The following is a 15515-nucleotide window of genomic DNA, read 5'->3' as shown; positions in this document are numbered from 1 at the left end:
AGTGAATACGCAAACAGAAAAGAATTTTATCCAAAGAACAGATTTAATGACTCACTGCTGCTCTATGTATAAGACTTATATTCACATAAAAACAAATTGATTTACAAATAAAAACTATCTTACGATTTTCACATTAAAAAAATATTTAAAATTTTACTATATTATAAATAATAAATTGTGAAATTTAAGCGACATCAAAAAGAGAAGCGCCTAATTTTTTGTTTGTTTGTTTTTTGTAAGTGAAAAACGAAAGCTTAATTAAGTCACAAAAAATGCGAGAGTTGTTTATTCACAGTGAACAGTGAAAGGGAGGAGGGCGGGCTGGTCAGATAGGCAATGCAGCACAGCAGGATAAGGGGGCAACAAAAAGACTAGCAATTGCTCGGCCAACAGGACACCGTTGATAATCAGGGCACATTGTGCACAAATATCCTGCAGCTTTCATTTAATTATTTTTGCAAACAACAAAAGTTGGAGCAGACGCTGCTGGCCAGCAACAATTGCCAACTCCGAGTTATTATTTTCATAATTAAATGACATTTAAAATATAGAATTTATAGTGTAAGGATTGTTTTATTCTTGTTGCTGTTGATGCTGCTGCTGTCGCTGTCGTTGTCATTTCCTTGTTGGCAATGGCAAATGCATAGGAAACCCATAAAATACAATAACAAATCCAACAACTCAACCAGAGCCGAGCCGGGGTGACTGCCTGAGGTCAGATAAGTGCAAAATTATGTAGCCGCCTGCCGGTTGCATAGTTGTTGGCTCTACTGTAGCAGCACCACCAGCAAAATAATAGAAAGCAAAGTTTTTTGTATCGAATTTTATATTTTACGGCCCGATGCCATTTCCGTGCTACTTTGTTTTATGTTCACGTTTTTTTTTTTTTTTTGCTGCACCAGAATGTGGGCTACATAAATTTGGTGAAAAACATGGATTTATATGCCCAGTGGCTATAGAAACCAATATTAAGCATACGCCGCGTGGACCTAGCCACAGTCAAAGCCGACTCTTTGGGCTTTTCTTTGCCAGTAAACAATGGCCAAGAGTCGAAACGTTTTTTGGCATCCGGCCAATAATTCACATTTGACGATTCTTTACAACAATTGCGCTCATTTCGTGTTCGTTCGACAAGGGCAAAAACTCATCGAAGTTTGAAATTGTTTGCATTTTATGAATGCGAAATGCTAGCCTAACTGCAACTGACCCGACTTTGTGTGGACTTGCTGGGCAGGCCAGGTAATTGGTTCAGCCCAAGGCTCATCCATATTCCATGTTTTCGGCATATATTGCCAGATTCGTAACTGCTCGAAATTCGATTCGCTAGAGTCATATTTTTTGCTCGGGCTAAAAACTTTTGGTAAGCAGCAAATTTATTTCTTCATTTAGTTTATTGCACAAATTTCAACTGTTGGAAGTTGTTTTTAATTACATTCGAATCTCTCTTGTTATTGTTTCTCAGTTAGAGTTTTAATTACTTTATCAGAAAGTGCTTAGGACTCTCTCAAGTCCATTAAAAATGTCTCTTGGAGCTGAGTCTCTAGAGTTTTTGGTTTGATATGATTGTTTTAGGGTGATATACATATATACTTTTTGCATTTAATTATTTTCTGTATTCATCAAAAATGGCAAATCAGAGTATAATGGTTTTGTTTTATTTTTTAATTTATTAGTTTTTAAAATTTTAATGTATTTTTTGTTATTTATATGTATATTTTAAAAATTATTTTAAAGCCAAATTTATATTTTATTTTTTGATTAATTTATTTATTTTTAATATTTGTATTTATTTTTTAATAACATTTTTATTTTATTTTTCATTTATTTTATTAACTCATTAATTTTTTATTTATTCTTTTACATATATGTAACTATAATTATTGTTTTATTTTTTTTTATTAACTCATTTAATTTTTATTCATTTATTTTATTTTTCATTTATTTTATTATTATTAATTTTGTATTTATTCGTTTACATACATGTACATGTAACTATATTTATTGTTTTATTTAATATTTAACTCTTTATTTTTTTCATTCTTTATTTATTTTGTTTTTTTTTTTATATTCATTGCTCTATAGACCACCATATTCCACTTGAAGAGCATCCCTAGCTCGATTAGTTTTCAACTCTCCTTTTATCAGCGTCTCTTCAGCCTAATCCCTTCCACTCCCTTATTCGGTCAAGTTATGCAATTTTATCAGCAGCATTTCCTTTTCCACCTCTCATCGACTTTTAAATAACCTGCACAACTGCTCTGCCTCTGCCTCTGACGCAATCCAATCGCCTCTTTGCTAAAGTCGAACCTAACTTTCTTTCCCTTTTGCGCGCATAGAAAAAGGTGGAATATTCACTTATAAAACACTTACCTAACTGCAACACCCGCACACACACCAACACACACCCACAAACTCCCTCGCATATGCAGAAGGTAGCAAAAAGTTGCGCATTGCAGCAGAAACTTCATCAAATCCGAGCTAATCACACTTTGATTTGCATTTTACAGCCAGAGGGGCGAGCTGAGCAAAAAGCGCAGCCATGGAGCACTTAACTCTAAGCATCGCCGCGACATTGATGAATGACGCCACCCACCGCCCACCCAGTATCGCCCGCCCCACATAGTCTTGTAATTATGCTAATGAATCGCAAGACGTTCCGCTGCTTGCAGCATGGAAGTAAGCTTCGCTGACTGCCACTCGGATTAAATGCAATTAATTATATTTTTTCTTTTGTCGCCGCAAGGACTTTTCGTTTTAGGCTACATATAGATAAATATGCATATACATATATACTGGTAAAGGGTTTATATAGTTTACAGATTCAGTTTCGGTAATACTTGGGGTATTCAGAATTCGGTGTGCTCGAGCCCGGCGTTGTCATAGACCTGCATGCTCGCACTGCTGAAGCTCACCTTTTTGGCATTCACCACCAGCGGCGGCCGCTTGCCCGCTTTCGGCGTGGGCGTCCCCCCGGGCGTGGCAGCTGCATTTACCTTGGCCACGGAGCGCCGCTCCTGGAAGAGCTTAATGGACTTGCGACTCAGCGGCAGGCTCTTCATGTTCAGCTCATCCTCGCCGAAGAAGCGCTTCTCAAAGTTTCGCACCAAATCGCTGTAGTCGCTGTGCTGCTTGTTCCGCGTCTCGTGCAGCCTGAAGATGGTCTGGCGACGTGCGAAGCTCTCGCGGTGGCCGTCGTCCTGGCCCAGCTCCAGCTCATCGTAGTGATGCGCATCCATGTCGTCGTCGTCGTCAAGGCGCTTGGGGCGCTGCAGCGCGCGCGCGATGTGCACGGCGCTGCCACTCAGCTCGAGGGCAGCATCCTCGTCGCTCAGCTGGCCATTGGAGCGGAACCAGTCGAGCTGCGTCGTGGCCAGCAGCTGCGACATGGTGGCAAAGCGATGGAAGAACATGGCTATGAACTGAATGACCAAAATGAAGCCGAAGAAGATGACGAAGCAGAGGCCAATGGGGTCCAGTTCCTTGTACTGGCGATAGATGCCCACCTGGTGATTGTCCCGGTCGAAGGAGACGTAATCGGTCGGATCAATGGGCCACTTCAGGTGCAGATAGTCCTTCTTCAGCTGCAGCAGAAACACGATCAGCACGAAAATGGCATTGACCATGACAAAGGCGAAGGCGATCATGTTGCGCAGCTCCTTCAGATCATCGGCCATCGCCTGCTTCTGCTCCTTGCTCAGCTCCAGCGGCTTCAGGTATTGCCTGATGACATCCTTCCAGAAGCGCTGCTCCAGCAGGGACACCTCGCCCAGCTCCGAGTCAATCAGCAGCGGATCATTCAGCCAGCCAGGCAGGCAGTTATCCGGATCTTCGGGCGAGCTGTCATCGTCATCCCGCAGCACGGGCGCCTCTCGAGTGCCCCAGCTAACATCGTTCATATTGAACACCGAGTAGATCATGAGCAGCATGTACATCGAGGGTATGGTGATGTAGTAGATGACGCCACACAGCAGCGCGCAGAACTCCTGCGGATGCATGAGGCCTGCCGAGGGAGGAGACGAGCTTTGAGCAAGGAAAAACCGAGAGGAAAAAGCAAGTCGAGGCTGTTACCTACCTGCAATGGTAATTTGTACAGCAACGAGCAGGAAGAAGAGCGAGGCTGGCGCCAGTGGACCGTCCTCCAGCATTTGCACAATGATGCCAATGAGCACGGCCATCATGACCAGGCAGTAGATGGAGCTGATCACGAATGCGATGAGCAGCTGGAACTTCTGCTTCAAGTAGACGCAGCTCAGCACAAAGATCAGTATGGGAAAGAAGTTCCACAGGAAGGCCGTCCAAATATTGATGGTGAAGACGGCAACCAGAGCGCCGACCATCATGAGGAATATGGTGCCGGGACCGAGAACAGTGCCAATCATGAGCATGGCCTGGTACATGATATACAGCGTCGATATGGAGTTGTTCTTCTTCACCACCGTGCTGGCATCGGCGAGTATATCGAAGATGTTGGCAATGGTCGAGGGCACCCAGCGTCGGCGCTGATTGTAGAACTCGTTGAAGTACTCCGGCGAGTGGGTGAACGCATCGGAGGCGGCGCAGTACTCGACGCGTGAGCCCTGCTTCAGCAGCAGCGTGCACAGCCAGCGGTCCTCGCCCTGATCGTATTGCACCATCTTCATGGGCTCCGAGCTGACCAGCGTATAGCGCTTCATCACGCTGTTCTCCATTAGGGCACTCGCCCGAAACAGGCTAAAGCAGCCCGGACTGCACAGCACACAGCCAATTACATGCTCGGTGGCCTTCTGCAGCCAGTGTCCGATGGCGTACTCGAATTTTTGATACCACACCATCGGACCACGGCCCACCGGATGAATGCGTCCGCAGGCGGCGCCCAGCTCGTCGATTGCCTTCATTCGGTCAATGAGCAGCTGCACGGCGCGTGGCTGAAAATCGATATCGCCGTCCAGCGCCAGCAGGAACGTGTTCTCCGCTATCACGGCCTTGCGACGCGCCGACAGCTTCTCCGTTTCCATGATGCGAAAGCCCAGCAGGTAGTACATGTACATGACCTGCGACCAGCGCTTCTTGTGCCTTATCTTGTCCTTGTTCTTCAGGTGGGCCACCATCTTGGTGCGGCCGGGCAGTGTCCACACCAGCCGTCCTCCATAGGGCGTCTCGATCTTCAGCGGCGGCTTTACTCTGATGTTCACGCCGTAGATCTCGAAGGCCGCCTTGTCGATGGTGCGCACCAGAGTCTTCACGTACTCGTTCAGTGGGGGATTCCGCTTGTTCTGGCATTGCTTATCGTCCAGCACGAAGGCGTCATCGAAGAATATATTGGCTGCCGGCGAGAGTAGGAGCGTGTTAATAGTCGTAAGTCAACTGAATTTATATCCGGGCATATACTACACTCGAGCACCCCCTCTTGGCTGGGCGCCATTTTGGCTGGCGTAGGCGGAAATGAAGATGCCAAATGCTATAAATACCAACAAATATGCACAGCTGCCGCCATGCTCCAGCTGTATTTGACTTGCTGCAAACTCACATTTTGGCCGGGCTAAGCCAATGCAAATAGATTCGCCGTATGCATATCAATGCACGGCAGGGCTGTCAGCCAGCCTGCCAGCCACAGTCGAGCACTCCCGCTGCTGATTCGTTTCACTTATGCAAATAAATTGTTTCTTTTTATACCCTGCCATGCTAGTGATTGGAGTATATTGGTTTTCGTCTTGTCTAAGTGCGTCTGTGCTAGAGATTTTAAATTTTTAGTATACACTCATGACTCATGAGTAACCTAAGCTGTTAAGGTTTCATGATATTCCTGATACGCATGCTGGAACTGTGGTGAATATATTCATTTGAAATCTACATAAAAAATATATATGGCGTATATATCTATGGCCATATGGAAATGTAAAGCCACCAAAACCCTTAATACCTTCTAATGCCTAAGAGCTATTGTAGAAAAAAAATTGGATTATTCTCTTAATTTACTGTTGACCTGATTTATAAATAAAGCGGCATGACCCATTGAAAAATACCCTGTAATTGTAGGCATTTATCGCTTAAGCTAGCAAATATTTCAATTAAGTTATTATAGATTCCTTCTACGATCTGGTTAAATATAAGATCTCTATGGCCACAAGGAGCTTGATGAATCTGACTGTCATTCTATTATTAACTATTTACCAATAATAATAGAAAATAAAATGTATCAGCTATCCGCTGTGAGCATGACAAAAAAAATTATATATAAATAAATCATTCATAGTGAATGAGTATTCTGTAGTTGGTATCACCCGACAGCCATGCTCTTGCTTGTTTTTGGTAAGAATTGAGCGCGCTGCACTTGACACTTGACACATTTCTGCATACTTTCCAATTCATAGTATTCGTCATCCGCTTTGCCGCCGTTTAGATGCGTTTTCGCCATTCGCCTGGCGCATTGATCCTCATCCAAGCGTACAATTGATTTCAGGAATTCCATCATCTCCTCCTCGGTCTCGTGCCACATTGTGGCGCAGACAATCAGTTGCGGTATTTTGTCCTGCTCCTGTATATCGCGGCTGGCATTGATGTCGGCAGCCAATGCCACAATCGGATCTCTGGGCGTTGTTAAATCGCTCTGCAATGGAAATGCTTAGATGTTTAAGTATAGGGCTCCCTGAGAGAAGTTGATTTAACGCATTTGCCGGCTTCCAATTTAGCTGGCTGTCGAAATTATAATCTTGAAAATCAACATCTACGCTTTGGCTTTTAATTAGTTTTGCGTATTTCTGTTATGCTTTTTGGGGCACCGCACGCCAGGCCAAAATTTGTAGCACATTTAATTAAGTTTACAACTACGAAAATTTTTACTACAAATGCATATGTTTACATGTGCGTGAATGTATGTATGTGTCGTGTGTGTCGTGAAAGGGTAGACACACACACACACACACATGCAGACATTCACACAGAACTTTACAGTTTCCCCGTCATTTAACTTAATTACATTGCCTAACAGTTGAAGCGCAAACACGACACAGTCAAAAAGTCCTGCTACATATACATACATACATACATATAAATATTTATATATGTATATAAGCAAGTTGGCAAGGGCCAGAGGTAAAAGTCAAGCAGGGCTGTCGACGCCTACGGCTCGACTAAGTGATTGATGTTCGCGCCTGATTAAAAGAATTCATTAGCACAAAAATGCAAATCACATTTCAATTCGTTAAGCTCAATTAGTTGGGATATTATTATTAACACATATATATATTATTACTAGCTCATCAATTATGCTGCATCTGATTCTATATTAAGAGAGTGTTAGTTCAGGTCTATCAGCAGCTACTTACCCGTATGGCCAGATACTCGTCGCTCCAGTCGAGTATGCGACGATTCATCATGGAGCACTGATCCACGAGGAGGCCGCAGTACCAGGGGCACACGTAGAGCTTCTCGGTGGGCGCGTTCTTGTCATTTCTGGGCTGCCAGATGTGCAGACATGTCCAGACTTGCGCCAGCCACCAGAGGGGCCACAGCCAGAGGGCATAGTCGAGGCTTAGTGCGCCCAGCTGGCCCAGCTCCGGGCCCAGTGGCTGGAGCGTCAGGTAATCCGGCATCAGGCCGTGCAGCGAACACAAATCGCTGGCGCGCATCTGGGCCAGCCAGGTGGCCACACCGACGGTCACCGGGGCAGCCAGGTTGAGCGGCAGCGCATAGCTGAACTGCTGAATCTTAATCTTGCAGGCGAACTTCCCAAATATGTGGCACAAATAGGCGGCGGCCACCTGCAGCAGCAACGCGTAGAGCACCGCTCGGCTGTTCGACTGCAGCGTGTACTGGGCGAGTCGCGTGGGCGTGATGGATGTGCTGCCGTTGGCCAAATGTACCGTATCCAGCAAGCCATCCGTGTACTGGAATGGAATGTCAACAAGGGGGCAAGGAGTCACACTCTAGCTGAACGCCGGCGTATCTGCTGCCTAATGAGCACCTACCGTTACGGTTATGGAATGCGGCTGCCACGCCTCGAGGAACAGCGTGAAATAGTCGACAAAGCTCTCGCCGTGCAATAGAAAACCCATCAGGCCGAAAACCACAATTTTCAGTGGTGCCAAATAGAGGTAGGTGTGATAGCGCGAGCGAGTGCAGCGTATGTTCCGAATGATGTAGGCTAGAAAAATAAATATAGAATTGATGCATTGGTAAAAGAATACAAAAAATAATTACCAAATACATTTATATATAAAATATGAATGCAAAAGCAAATTCTTTTAAATTTGCATAAGTAGTAAAAAAACAAAATATTAAAAAATAATAAAATAAAATAAAATTAGTATAAATGGATTATTAGTTATATTTTATATGAATAAATGTTAATATATGATGAGCATTAGATTTTTATTTCACAATTTAAAAAGGTATATATAATTAAAAAATAAATAGGTATGCACATAATGTATAACAATTAAATAATAATAAAATTGCAAAATATTATTATTGTATATATTTAAGCGTAAACAAAAATATTAAATAAATTAAAATATTATATAAATAAAAAATATATATTTTTATTTAAAATGAATTAAAAGTATACTATAAAATAAATAAAATGTTTAAATTGCCGAAAATAAAATATAAATGTATTAACTATACATATAAAACTAATAAGAATATATCAAAAACACTTTTAAATTTATAAATTAATTTTTAATTTTAATTAATTGATTAAAAAATGTTAATCTAAGACAAAATATATCATATCTTCTCCCACTGTGCGCTGACTCAGTCAGCGAGTTCACTTACCTATCGCCTCGTGTGTATTGGCAAAGTTCTCCCACCAGCGAAACGAAACCAATAGCAGTGGAATGGCCAGCAGCTGGACCTCCAGCTGAGCGGACATGGCCGGCCAGATGAGGAAGGCGCTGCCCAGGGCCACAATGGCCAATATGGAGACGCCGTAGACAAGCATATCCGCAGATTTCCATTGCAAACGTGTGCCCGTCAACAGGTCTGAGACAAAATGTTAAGCAAAACACGAATGGCAATCAATTTAATTGCTGTCAGGCAATCAGATAAGATGCGAGATGCGAGACTCGAGATGGTAGTCATTAGATGTGTTAGCACTCACTGAGCAGCGCCGGTATGAAGCAAACACAGCAGCCGAGCATCGCTCCACGCGTCACATCCAGGTGCGGCAGCACGGTAAAGGTGAACAGGGCCAGCCCGATGACGTGCAGCAGTTCAAACAGTGTGACCTGATTAGCGACAACAACAACAACAACAACAATTGCTGCACTTTAAGCCTGTCAATGTTTAGACTAGAATAGATTACTCACGAGCGCCACTTCCAGGCCGGTGGGTCGCTTTTCACGCTTGAACATGGAGATGCGCAGAGCGCGCAGAAAGGTGAACAGCTCGGGAGCGGCAAAGGCAAAGATCAGGGCCCAGACCCAAGCAATTTGTTCCAGCTTGCTGCGCACAGCCATCACCTGGCCATCGAGCAGAACTGCAAGCAGAGGACAGACAGGATAAACGATGAGGGGCTTATTCTCTAGACTTTCCTCTAGCCTTTACTTACGGTATTTCGTGCACACTCGCACCACTGTATCGCCATTCGTATTGCCGGCCATGTAGAGATAAATCAGATTGGCCGTCACACTGGAGGCCAGGATCACGGCGAATACCAGCAGATAGACAAAGAGCTTGAAGAGCTTGAGAAAGAACTGCAACTTCTTCCAGTAGGCATCGGAGCCGCTTGTCCGCTTCGCTGGCGGATCTTGGAATGAATCCCACAACGGTGGCTTATCGCGCACTTTGCTGCGAATAAAAGTCGATTTTATTAGCAATTATCGTATTAATTGCATATTTATTTTTGTTTTTGTGTTTGTCTTCTTTGCCCGAATTGCAACGAACCGACTGCGCATAAAGTAGTTGCTCTCGTAGTCCGCACTCATGTCCGCTAGCGATCGTTCACGTTCTCCAACTGACTCGCAACCGCAACCTGAACAGGTTACAAATCGTCGATATCATCGATGTGCGTAAGTTGACAGCATGTCAACAAGCCGCGTCCGATAAGGCCCATTGGCACGAAGACCTCTATTAAATGGCACTTTATGAACTCTGCAAATATCTGGGCAATCTTGTAAAGCCCAGCCGACATTTGAGGTGTGTTCCGCCAAGTTTACTTCATCTAGTTTACGATCTTCTAAAGTTCTATTTAATTTTGTAAAGGCCGCAGCTCCAGCTCTATCAATGATAACAATGCTCAGCGGAAGTAGCTGGCCTCTACTTGAGAGTTGTCTATGAAATCAATTCGCTAATAGAAAATTACAAGTATAGTCAATCTAATGATTTGATTAGGCAGTTAAGAGTCTGTCTATATACTATGGAAGCTTCGTAATAATTATATTAACAATGAATATGCATTGAGTTAATTAACATTGGCCCGTTTTTCGTGGCGCAGATTGCAGCATTGCAACATTATTGCCAATTTAAATAGTAACAATCAAAAACTATTGTAATTTTGTTTACCATACCATACCAAATTTTCTTTACTAAAACTGTTTTTAGTTTAATAATAATTTTTAAATTATAGTTTGGCTTTTAAATGTGCAGCAAATTGTATAAAAAACTATAGCATACTTTTGACAGTTGTCAAATGGTTTGTAAACCGGCTAATCCAATTCAACTACCTCACCAGCCAATAGATGGCGCTACTCTGTGTTCTCACTTTTAGCAGCACATTGGTCCAATTCAATGAAATATTCATGAAAACAAACCCGCAGAACTTCATTAAATGCACAACAGATCGAAATCAGTGCCAGCTTATTTAACTATTTACAAACATATTTTAAATACAATAACAATACAAATAACAATCTCATTACTTAAAAATAACAATTTAAATATTAATTACATTATAAATTCACAAAAATTATAAAAACAATCTTTACTTGAACTGACATTCTATATACTAAAGCTAATTAGTTTACTTTTACATTTTGATCTTTGTGTTTTATACATGGAGTAAAAAAAATACTATACAATAATAGTCGGCACTTTAACTTAATACTACAGACAGTACAAACTTAATAAAAACTCAACAAGAAATGCAATTCGCATGGACACAACATGTAAAATCATTGACAACCGACGAAACTTGAGCGGGACGGGATTAACACATTTTACTGGGCGCCACCTGCTCCTCACTGTCATCCGGTAAATCCGAGTGCTGACGCGGTGCATCCAAGTCTCGCGCATCCTCCATTGTGGTGGGCAGCACTTTGTCGGCCGTCTCGGGAAAGCCAAGTGTCAGAAAGCCGCTGACCAAGGCGAAGGTGGCAAAGAGTATAGACGGCGCATGCTTATAGTATTTGGCCTAAAGCAAAGAAAACGTTAGCTGCATTTATTCCCCACAAAAAGCGAGTATTAGCCTTACCAGCAGAGGAGTTTGCGGCGCCAGCATAGAGCCAATACGTCCAATCATTGAGCAGAACGAGAGCAGGCTATTGCGCACATTTGTGGGAAAGATTTCCGAGGTAAAGAAGTATAAGATCTGAAAGCTGCACGTAATCGCCAGCTTTCCGATGAGGAACAGCGTCAAGGAGCCCGCATAGTCATCTGAAAGAGCCAAAGAGAAAATATCTGTAAGTATTTATCATATAGATATCTCGATATACTAACCCGGTCCGACTGCAGCGGAGGATGCCATGCAGATGGCGCAGATCAGCATGGAGACGCACAAGGAATACCTTCGGCCAATGCGGTCCATGATGACCAGAGGCAGAATCAGGCCGGGAATCTGCACGAAGCCATTGAACATGAAGTTATTGTACTTGTTGCCGCCCAAATTCACCGAGTTCAGGCTCAGTCCGAGCGCAATCAGCGTGTGGGTGAACCAGCAGAAGCAGCAGTTGGCAATGCGCCAGGCGAAGAGGCGAGCTGCCTGGCTGATGGGATATTGGCTCTCGTTGGCCTGCTGCAGCTTTTGCCGATTGTTGTTGAGCAGCTCTTCCACCTGAGCCTCGGGCAGCGGCCGTTTATTGATATCGGCCGCACGCCTCAGCACTGCCGCAGCGCGCTTCTCCTCGCCCTGGCAGAGCAGCCAGCGCACGCTCTCCGGCAGAATCCAGAGCAGCAGCACATGCAAGATGGCTGGCGCATAGAGCACTCGCAGCAGCCAGCGCCAATCCTGCACGTAGGCCGCCAAGACGCCCAGCATCGCCTCGCCGATGGAGTAGAAAATTGTGATGATCGTTGCTGCGGCGACACGGCGCTTCGGGCCGACCAGTTCGATGGCCAGCAAAAAGGCTGTGGGGAACAGCGTGCTGCCCACAGCCATGTCCAGGAACTCGAAGCACAGAAACATGGCATAGTTCGTAGATAATGAACGTATGATGCCCATTAGAGCGCTCAGACTTCCAGCAATGGCCAGCATTGTGCGACGACCATAGCTGCAAACGTGCAAAGTATATTATTTATTTACTTGGATTAGAATTTTCATACTCTACGTACCGATCTGCGAAATAGCCACCCAGAGGTATGCCCACAAACTGGCCCACATTATTTATGGTGCCCACCAGGGAGAGCATCCACTCGTCTTGGCAAAATATGTTGAACTGTGTCAATCAATAATGAAAATAATAGAGATATGTAAAGTAAAAAATAAATATAAAAATTAAACTTAATAAAATCTAATAAAATAACATTATTCTGTTTTTGTTTATTTAAATAATAATAAATAGTATTTGCTAATTTAAAAATAAAAGATGACAAACTAATTGAGATTTTTTATTAATAGAAAATTAATAATAATATTTTTGTACTTTTACCATCTGATAATTTGAGAAAAATATATATGTATTAAAACCTTCTGATTTATTTAACAAAAGTTTACAAAAAATAAATAATTTGTTTGTTTATTTTGATACATCAAAATAATAAACAAATAACTAATTCAATTTTTAAAGAAAAGCTAAAAATGCTTTCAATTTTTAATCACGAATAAACAAGTGAACTATGTACATACATAGCTTAATTCGCAACGAAATCCCTGATTCACAGCACAAGATTAACACTTAATCTACTCTATAAACCCCAAATATGATTAGATACAGTTACGAGCAAAAAAATCGCTTGTCATTCTTCTTCAATTACAATGCACATATGTATGTATAATAGAAGAAAACAAGGCATAAAGCACGATTTGAATACGGAGAAATATTTTTAATGGGGAAAATAAATGTTGATATTTAAATTTTATGGAATTTGCTTCTAAAGTCAGGTACGCAGTGCTCTCAAGGACTAATACCATTTAAATTAAATTCAATTTAAAATAAAATAAATATAATCAAACTAACATAATATGTTTGCACTTTCACCCAGCCAACATGGAAAATATAGGTATGTATACACCTATATTATATACACATATATTTTCAATAAAAAATGTGTAATGATGTTTGATATGTATTTGACTATAACATATATTATATATTTATTATACTTATGCTTTACCTCTGTGGAAATGGTTTTCTCTTCATCGCGAAATTTAAAATCTGTGCCGCATCTCTCTGTCTTGTTGTCAAAATATTCCTCTGAGCAAAACTCAGTTGAGGGCAAGCTAGAGGACAAAGACTGCGCCTCCGGTACGCTCACATAACGACTACATGAATCCCACGCGGAGTTCTTATACGGCACCGTAAAGTTCAGCCACGGCGCCTCATACAAGCTGTCTGGACTATCGCATTGTGTGATATTACATCTAAATATTATTCGAGTGTAGATAGAACAGATGAACAGAGAAAGAGGGAGAGAAGGAGATGGCGTGCGTGAGTAAGAGCAACATGTGTTCGGAGAGCACCGCCTTACCTCTGCACCACTGTGCTGGCGGTGAAGACATAAGAGATAGAGAAAAACGCGTTGAACACCATGGGCACACACAGTAAAGCATAATTGACCAACTGAAAGCGCCCGAATTGCCCAATTCGCACCAGAATGGCATCCAGTGAGTTATCTTCCTCGGCGGATGCCTCCACTCTCCCAGCCTCAGTCTCCTGTAAAACGAGATGGCCATTGGACGTCGTCGGGCACTCGTTCTCAACGACAGCTGAGGCAGTGCCATTTATACTCTGTTTTTCGTCAAACATGGCGATAAGTTACTTGAATTTCGTTATTTTAATTTAACTTGAATAAAACGTTCACTCGGACTACTTCCGACCGACGTGGTTGAATGCACTTTTTATCTACTCGACGATTGGTAACGTTTTATTAATATGCCCTGAAGAAGAACGTGAGCTTTTTATAGCCCCAAGTTCGTATGAGAATTCCTATATTTTTGGATTCTATGGGCACACGCGTCTCGCCACGTGGAGTGTCCGACGCTGAGCATTGCCGATCAATGACTGATCTGATGGTGTAGTGCGACCACCACGTCAACCAGTTGTTATTTTAGGCTAAACTCACTCATTTATGCACTACCCTGAGAGTTGAACACTTTTAGCCTGTGATATGTCACACCATATAATTTTCATTAATTTTGTCTCTGTAGACAAACTAATATATTACAAATATTTTCACAAACTAATACTTTAATTTTTTTAATTTTATATTAATATTATCATATTACAAATTAAAATTGATTTATTAAAATAATACCGTAATTGAATCTAATATGTTTATTTAATTTAAACCCATTTTTATACATCAAAATATACCACAAGTACTTCTTTCGAAAACAATATTTTATTTTACGAATATATTAGTCTGATATACCTTAAAATAAATATATGTATGTATAAATATAATCTTTCAAAATAACATAAAAGTAAATTCTCATTAATTAAACACTTTTTAGGCATACGAAAAATACTTTCGAAAAGTATTTCACTTTCGGTCTTATCGTTTGTTTTACTCTCTTTCTCTCTCACTCTCTGTCTCTCGCTCTATCGCTAGTTGTATGCTCTGTTTTGATTCAGTTCTGCCTGATTACGAAACTACGGCACGCTTGCTACAGATACGATATTCGGCACCCGCTCTCTGTCACTTTTACTACATGCATGGCTTCAATGGACTGCTCTTATCGTCACGTTATCAGCTCGTCTGGCCGATTTCAGAGTTAATGGTTATTGTTTTTGGGTTATATGCACCAAAGAATCATAAATGGCTTCAACACGACTTGATTGACATCGTCTATACATTGTCAAATTACAACTGTTCGCAATGTGTTCTCGCCCCGCCAAAATGTCTGCTACGCAACGCGGCGCCTGATGATCTGATAATTATATTGCTCTATTTGTATGTACTGTCATCATTGACAATAATAATTGGATTCCATAGATTCCATTACAGCTTTCAGATTTTGAAGATATGAAGATATGAACTAAGTCAACACAATTAATCAATCAAAAACAATTTACAATTCTCATATTGTGTATATATGAGAGTATATGATTATCGGTAGATTATGAATTTCCTTCTTTATTTAATATTAAATGATATATGCGTGTATGATAAATCAGTGCATCAGTTTATTGAAATACAAATCTGGTTCGACTGAGGACACA

General features: G+C 41.8%; 2 protein-coding genes across 2 annotated transcripts; both read right to left on the bottom strand.

Annotated features, from left to right (window-relative positions):
- Window positions 1-2702: 2702 nt before the first annotated feature.
- On the bottom strand, window positions 2703-10043 carry Chs2 (Chitin synthase 2). The gene is made up of 10 exons (XM_018101639.3): window positions 9865-10043; window positions 9530-9768; window positions 9288-9457; window positions 9080-9206; window positions 8755-8961; window positions 7947-8122; window positions 7305-7865; window positions 6337-6586; window positions 4073-5302; window positions 2703-4000 (listed from the first exon to the last, which is right to left on the bottom strand). The coding sequence occupies exons 1-10, from the start codon at window positions 9903-9905 to the stop codon at window positions 2847-2849; spliced, it is 4155 nt and encodes a 1384-aa protein (XP_017957128.1). The 5' UTR covers window positions 9906-10043; the 3' UTR covers window positions 2703-2846.
- A 744-nt stretch (window positions 10044-10787) lies between these two features.
- LOC108651758 (organic cation transporter protein) lies at window positions 10788-14374 on the bottom strand. The gene is made up of 6 exons (XM_018101642.3): window positions 13822-14374; window positions 13468-13714; window positions 12466-12569; window positions 11635-12404; window positions 11390-11571; window positions 10788-11329 (listed from the first exon to the last, which is right to left on the bottom strand). Exons 1-6 carry the CDS (start codon window positions 14097-14099, stop codon window positions 11126-11128), a joined length of 1785 nt encoding a protein of 594 aa, XP_017957131.1. The 5' UTR covers window positions 14100-14374; the 3' UTR covers window positions 10788-11125.
- Between the last annotated feature and the right edge of the window lie 1141 nt (window positions 14375-15515).

This window comes from Drosophila navojoa, chromosome 4, assembly GCF_054131105.1.
Source record: "Drosophila navojoa isolate 15081-1374.11 chromosome 4, UAZ_NAV_1.0, whole genome shotgun sequence".
Classification (NCBI taxonomy): Eukaryota; Metazoa; Arthropoda; class Insecta; order Diptera; family Drosophilidae; genus Drosophila; species Drosophila navojoa.
This window is presented reverse-complemented; position numbering and strand designations above follow the sequence as displayed.

Excerpts from the sequence above, each read along its gene's own strand:
- Chs2 (XM_018101639.3), bottom strand. The coding sequence starts at position 9,905 with ATGAGTGCGGACTACGAGAGCAACTACTTTATGCGCAGTCG. Across the intron at positions 7,866-7,946 it reads CGCATTCCATAACCGTAACG|TACACGGATGGCTTGCTGGA; the intron begins GTAGGTGCTCAT and ends ATTCCATTCCAG. Across the intron at positions 4,001-4,072 it reads TGTACAAATTACCATTGCAG|GCCTCATGCATCCGCAGGAG; the intron begins GTAGGTAACAGC and ends CTCCCTCGGCAG.
- LOC108651758 (XM_018101642.3), bottom strand. The coding sequence starts at position 14,099 with ATGTTTGACGAAAAACAGAGTATAAATGGCACTGCCTCAGCTGTCGTT. Across the intron at positions 12,405-12,465 it reads GGTGGCTATTTCGCAGATCG|CTATGGTCGTCGCACAATGC; the intron begins GTACGTAGAGTA and ends GCACGTTTGCAG. Across the intron at positions 11,572-11,634 it reads CTCCGCTGCAGTCGGACCGG|ATGACTATGCGGGCTCCTTG; the intron begins GTTAGTATATCG and ends TGGCTCTTTCAG.